This window comes from Triticum dicoccoides, chromosome 5B, assembly GCF_002162155.2.
Source record: "Triticum dicoccoides isolate Atlit2015 ecotype Zavitan chromosome 5B, WEW_v2.0, whole genome shotgun sequence".
NCBI classification, from domain to species: Eukaryota; Viridiplantae; Streptophyta; class Magnoliopsida; order Poales; family Poaceae; genus Triticum; species Triticum dicoccoides.
In genome coordinates, this window is record NC_041389.1 from 223,555,622 (window position 1) to 223,562,437 (window position 6,816).

Below are 6,816 nucleotides of genomic sequence, written 5' to 3' on the forward strand. Positions count from 1 at the left end.
CCATTCCATCGAACACCTCGGGGGCGGTGACATCAGCGTAGCTGGCGGGCGTCCTCGGGGAAACTCTTGCAGTGGCGATCGAAGGAAGTGGTGGTGCTGCGCCCACAATACCTTTTTTTGCCGCCTTCTTGCGTTTCACCCCCGCCACCTTGCGCATCTTCACCGACGGGGTGGGGATGGCCTGGACCGGATTTGCAGCGGCGGCGGGGCGCTCGTGCCTTCCCGGCGGTGGCTGCGGAGCGCCGCTCTGGACGACGAAGTTGCACTGGCGCTTGCGAGGATGGGCGGTGGAGGCTTGAACGGCGACGAGCGCGACACGACCGGCGACGAGATCTGCTTGAGGGGTTGGCGCGTCCATGACTTCCACGGTGACGGGCGACGGCTAGGAGGTGCCCATGGCGGCGGTACAGAGCCGGGGAAGGTGGTCCGGAGCGGGCGGAGGAAGATCAATGGCGGCGGAGGGAAGAGAGAGCGGAACTGCCGCGCAGAAATGTCCCTCCCGCCAAATCTCGCTAGGGGTCACCCTCGGGTCGGCCTCCCGCCACGTGTTTCTAAAAATTGAGGGGGAGAATTTGCCGTGCCTCGTAAAAAATTTAAAGGCCGCGGTCCGATACGGTATTTATTCGGATCATTTTTTTTCACACAAGACTACTGACGGTTATTTTACAATTCAGCGCAACGTGCTCTTACATCCGAATCCTTGCCAGCAAAACCCTCGACTGAGGCGTGCTGAAACACCGAGCCAGAACCCTCACCTCCACACCCACCCCTTAAAACCTCGACCCCCAAAACACAGCGCGCGAAACCGAGACAGCCGCCCGCCGCTCGCCCCCGCCTGCGCAGTCCTCACCATTTCCCTTCGTCGCGGCGGCAACCGAGGAGGAGAGATGGCGCCGCTCGTGCCGTCGTCACAACCATGGGTGGAGAAATAGTAAGCACCCTTCCCCCCCGTCGCCCCCTTCGATTTCCCCATTTCTCGCGCAGTTTGCGAAGAAGCCCTCGTGGTTTTGCTCTAATTGCGCCTGTTCCTGACGTCGCAGCCGGCCGAGGCAGGTGAAGGACGTCGCGCACCAGGAGGAGGTGGTCCGGGTGCTCACCAACACCCTCGAGACCGCCGACGTACGTTCGCGCGCGCGCTCTCTCTAACCCTAGCTCTCCATCTGAGTCGTGACGATGTTTTTGTCTTCTAATCTGTTCATTGAGCCCCTTGGGAGGTGTCTTATTTGATGCTTGGTCCCCTGCAGTTGCCGCACATGCTGTTCTACGGTCCGCCTGGCACGGGGAAGACCACCACTGCGCTTGCCATTGCATACCAGCTCTACGGGTACTCCCTTGCTGGCCATTTTTCTTTGGTTTTGTGTATTTGTCTCTGCTTGGGTCAGTATTAGCAGTAATAATTAACTTAGAAGGTAGGGATGTAAACCGGGTCCCGTTTAAGCCCATGTATGGTCTAACAGTTTAAAAAAGCTTTTTTCCGAGGAAAATTAACTATGGAGCTAGCTAAAACTAACTAAACGGGACTTGCAGACGCCGTTTATTTGCCATTTACATCCCCAGCGATGGTGTAACTGTAGTCAATGTAATGGGAGCATTAGATGCGCATGGTGCATTGTGCAATGTTCTGAGTCAATAGATGTTGAGCTACTTCTGTATATAGTTTGTTGTAGAGTTCTATGGAGATCCATTCATCAGAATGGCGCCCTAACTCTGTTCATTGTTGTGCGCAAACAGTGTAGTAATGGGATTACATTTCTTTCTAGAAAGTTGGAGCTTTTGATAAGAATGGACTGTCACGATGTTAGTTTTTTTTTTTTAATTTGGCAGATGCTGGGTTGTCTAATCAGTACAATCTTAAGAATTGGGTGCATATTTGAAAACAGAAACAATTGTTTCGAGGGTATGGTTTACTGATTATGTGATGTGCTGATACTCACTGGGCCATATAACAAGTAGAATGCCTGCTTTATTATTGGACAGTGAGGATATCTTTGTGCCATGGCAATACTCGTTAGAATATCCAAACATGTTAATGCTTCATCTTTGGGTTAATGAGTTGAATGGTGCATATTCAATTCTAATTCAAGAAATGAGAACCTTCGGTAGTTTAAGCTTTATAGATGCTTACCTAAAGGTCTTATCCTTTGATTGTGATAATTAATTGGTTCCAGCATCTCTGGTAGTAAAAACTATATGAGATTACTGCCAGTATGATTGGAAACTCGGTTTAGTTTTCTGGTTCTCTTTGGATAACTCAGTCCAGAGCTCTACAAGTCAAGAGTTTTGGAGCTTAATGCGAGTGATGAACGGGGAATTAATGTGGTGAGGACAAAGATCAAGGATTTTGCTGCTGTGGCTGTTGGTTCTGCACGGAAAGGGTAAGCTCAACACAATTAGGAACCTTCAGATTTTCTGATTTTCGTTTGATAGTTACATTGTTGATCACTGTCTATTTCTGTTTTGCTATGGCCTTCAGTGGTTATCCCTGCCCACCATACAAGATTATTATACTAGACGAAGCAGATTCGATGACAGAAGATGCCCAGGTACATTACCATATGTAGCACTCATATATCATCATTGTTGCAGTACTTTATAAAGTATGTGTGAAAGTCGATGATACCATGATTTATTTGCAGAATGCATTGAGGCGTACTATGGAGACTTACTCCAAAGTGACAAGATTCTTTTTCATATGCAATTATATCAGCAGGTATTCATCAATCTTTTCATATTATTCTTCCTGTGGTACATTATTTATTGAATTTATGAACCCATGATCATTGTGCAATGCAGGATAATAGAGCCACTTGCATCAAGATGTGCAAAGTTTAGGTTCAAGCCTCTTTCAGAAGATGTGATGAGCAACCGCATTTTGCATATATGCAATGAAGAAGGGCTCACTCTGGATGCTCAGGTAACCTTACTGTTTTCACTTCAAAATATATGTCCACATCATACATATTCCCAGCCCAAGTTTTGCCACAGATCCTTTAATCAATTGTCGGCTTATCTTGACATATTGAGTGGCTTCTGTATTTTCCATATTAGGCGCTATCCACATTAAGTGCCATCTCTCAAGGAGATCTTCGTCGTGCTATAACTTATCTTCAGGTCTGATGGTTTTCTCAGTTAGCACTTTGCATTATGCTATGGTTTAAGTATGCCCGTTTTCATGTTACTTTTTGTGGTTGCAGAGTGCAGCTCGCTTATTTGGATCTTCTATTTCTTCCAGCGACCTGATTAGTGTTTCAGGGGTATATCATCACACACTTTCTTGCAAATGCCAACTTACATGTTAAGTTACAAATTTTGGTACTTCCTGCAACATATTGTTATACGAAAAACCTGCTTGCTTGATAATGTTGTTCTCTTGAACTTTAATAAAGTGGATTTGGACCAGGATTTGGTTTTGGTAAGGTTCTGCACATGGTGTGATCAAATTGTTTGGTTGCAATCTCATGCTGTGATAAATTTTACTGTGAAAAGAGTTGGGTCATTTGAACAAGAAATTGTTTTTTCTCTGCCTTCTCTTGGGAGGTCAAATTATTCCGTTTTCATCAAGTTTACCTTCCTGCATCAGGCTATCCCTGAAGATATTGTCAAGTCATTGCTTGTAGCATGCAAATCTGGTGAATTTGATGTGGCAAACAAGGAAGTTAGCAATATTATTGCAGACGGATATCCAGTTTCCCAGCTGCTCTCGCAGGTCAGCTCTCGTATACATAGATGACATGATGCGTTACCTGTTGTTTTCATCTTACAATTACCACTGACTAAAGTGTTCACATTCAGTTTCTAGATGTGATTGTTAATGCGGATGATATTCCAGATGAGCACAAGGCAAGAATATGTAGAAAGCTTGGGGAAGCTGATAAGGTTTATCTCATTCTTTATATGCTAGTTTCACGGGATAGCCATCCAAAATTGTACTCCCTCCGTCCCATAATGTAAGATGCTTTTTGACTCTAGCATAGTGTCAAAAAATGTCTTACATTATGGAACGGAGGGAGCAGTACGAGAACAACCATTTTTTTCATACTTACTTTCGTGAGTTGCATGTTGCCATAGAGAAACCTAAAACATAATTAAAAAAAATAAAGCATTGGGAACCTAAAACATAATAAATAAATAAAGCATTGGGAACCTAAAACATAAAAAAAACACATAGGGAAATTTGATGACAGAGGATTATAATGGAGGGTAAGATAAGTAATGTTCTGCTTTTTTCTCGGTTTCTGGGAAGCTTGACCTGAGTATTTCAGCAATATCGATCAAAGTTAGAACATGACTTTTTGTTTACAGTCGGAATAAGTCCACGATTTACATGTGCTATGACATAATGAATCTTTCAAAAGACTTGGTCCTTCTGTTCCATTCTTCTTCTCATAGTCCTTTCATTTAACTTTTATGATTTGCAGTGCTTGGTCGATGGGGCAGATGAGTATTTACAGCTCTTAGATATGGCCAGTGAGACAATCCGTGCTCTGTTTAACATCCCGCAAGGGTTGGTCTTCTAAGAGAAGATAATGGAGATGAATAGTGATACTGCTGCCGGCTGTCTGCAAACTCTGGCAAATATATCTTGTGTCTCCTTCCCAACTTAAGATGCTAGAGAGGCCTAACCTCATTCTCATCATACTCTTGTGCTATTTTTAGATTGGTTTGTGATGTTTTAAGTCCGATGAACTCACTCTGTTTTTCAACCAAGTGAATTGTGCCTGAATGTATCAACGATCACAAGAACAGTTCTGACTTGTCATGCATTCCTCATACGTGCTTTCCTTTGCATAATATGATTCATAACATAATTAATGGTCACTACGTATATGAGATGCTATTTGTTCCCTTCCTCTTCCTTACCCAGACTGCTTGCTATTAGGGTCTTGTTTGGGGATCACATAAATGTGAGAGTAACCAGGCTGTGGCTGGATGCTTTTTTTAGGGACTCTGGTTGGATGCTTGGCGAGAAGAGTTAGGATCCGGCTTGCCTGCTCCCTTTCCATGCTCCCATCCGTGCTCCCACTTCATCCTACGGCTGTCCTTTTTCCTTTTTCTTTTCTAATATAATCATCTCCCCCCTAATTTTCAGGGGTGGGGTCAGGTCTTATTTTCTTTCAATCAAATCAAGCCACGTACGCGGGAGCACGGATGGGAGCATGGAAAGGGAGCAGGCAAGTCTGGTCCGAAGAGTTATCCACTTAAGATTTCAAAGAGTAAATTGTAATAAACTACCACTTTGAGGGCTAGATTATTAGAAAACATTTTCTTGACAGAAACCAACATGACCACGGTACTTTTTTTTTCAAATAACATTGATCGCCGGATTAGAACGCTTTAAGCCTGTTTATGACATACATGCCCGGTTGTTAGGAGGTGACTTGGCAAAAAACGCCACCTGGGCATTTTGACTAGTCAAAGTCAAAATGCCCTTCCATACCCACGCGCGTCGTCGCCCTCCATCTCCCCCCGTCGGCAACCAGCCATGAGGGAGGGGGATGGACGGGCGCGCGTATGACATGTCGTCAAGGCTGGACGCTAGCAAGCTCTGCTCCGGTCGAGTACTTCAGGAGTTACTGCAACCACGACAGCGAGCAGTGGCCGCCACGCGTGTTCGTCGCCAAGGACGAGTGGTTCTCGTCGTCGAGCATCTCATAGCAATTGTCGTCGAGCAAGCAGACCACCTGCGCGAAGTTCCGTGGCGGGATGACATCTCTGGCACCTGCGCCGTGCTTGACCCCGCACTTGCGCACCGCGAGATCGCGCTGCACGTCGGCCGCCGCTGCACAACGCAACGGGGAGATATCCTGGACGCGCCGCCATGCTCTACACCCCACCCCAGGTCGTAGTCGCCAAAATGTGCCGCCCGCTCTACACCTCTGGTCCGCGTCACCAGATGTGTCGCTGCGCGCAGAGTCTCCTCTGACCGCCCCCGATGAACGGAACGCCTCTGTTTGAAGTAAAAAGTAAAGAACGAGAGAGTTGAATGAAAGATGATCCATTAGTCTTTATTGATGATAAAAGTGAGGTATTTATACCCAGATGGAAGTACACATGGTGCTTGGCGGTCAAGTAAACACATAGTTACTTGAGGGCCAAGGAATTACATAGTTGCCTTGAGAGCCAAGGAATTACATAGTTGCTTGAGAACCAATCAACCTATCTAACAATTAACTTAATCCTAATTAGCTTAATGAATAAGCAACTATTCTATTCTTAACACTGCCCCTTGTACAACGCCTCTTCTTTAGTACATTCATCATCTTGACAAATTCTTTGAATAATTTTGAATGTCTCCTCCAAAAACCATGTGGGAAAAATATGAGAAGAATAGTGCAGATATGTTGCTAAAACTCCTTTAAACCCAGTGGGAAAAATAATAAGGAGAAAATAATGCAACATATAATGATTATTGCCTCTTGATAACTCATATGAGAAAAACCTTTGAAGAAGGAGAAAACTCATTGATGAGTTTAGAGAACAATTAATATGTCTGGAGTATACTTTCCTTTAAAAACCCGATGGGAAAAAACTTGAAAGTATAGCATATGATCTTAAAAAGATATTGCCTCATTAAAAATCATTATGAGAAACTTTGAGAGAAAACTCATAAGTGAAAAGAGTGCGATATGATATGCCATTGAAAACTCCTTTAGAACCCAGTGGGAAGAATATAAGGAGAAAATGATATGACATATACGGGAACTTGTGTTTATATTGTCTCGCTAAAAACCTTTATGAGAAACCATTAGGGAAAAACCCATAAAGGGAAAAAGAGTATAATATATGCAATCTTAGGATTGTTAATAGGTTATAGAT

General features: G+C 44.4%; 1 protein-coding gene across 1 annotated transcript; it reads left to right on the forward strand.

Moving 5' to 3' along the window:
- Positions 1 to 746: 746 nt before the first annotated feature.
- LOC119308137 (replication factor C subunit 2) lies at positions 747 to 4,763 on the forward strand. Its single transcript, XM_037584259.1, has 12 exons — positions 747 to 931; positions 1,041 to 1,119; positions 1,245 to 1,324; positions 2,256 to 2,375; positions 2,474 to 2,543; positions 2,637 to 2,710; positions 2,794 to 2,914; positions 3,049 to 3,111; positions 3,195 to 3,254; positions 3,581 to 3,706; positions 3,793 to 3,876; positions 4,419 to 4,763. The coding sequence occupies exons 1-12, from the start codon at positions 888 to 890 to the stop codon at positions 4,515 to 4,517; spliced, it is 1,020 nt and encodes a 339-aa protein (XP_037440156.1). The 5' UTR covers positions 747 to 887; the 3' UTR covers positions 4,518 to 4,763.
- The last annotated feature ends 2,053 nt before the right edge of the window (positions 4,764 to 6,816 follow it).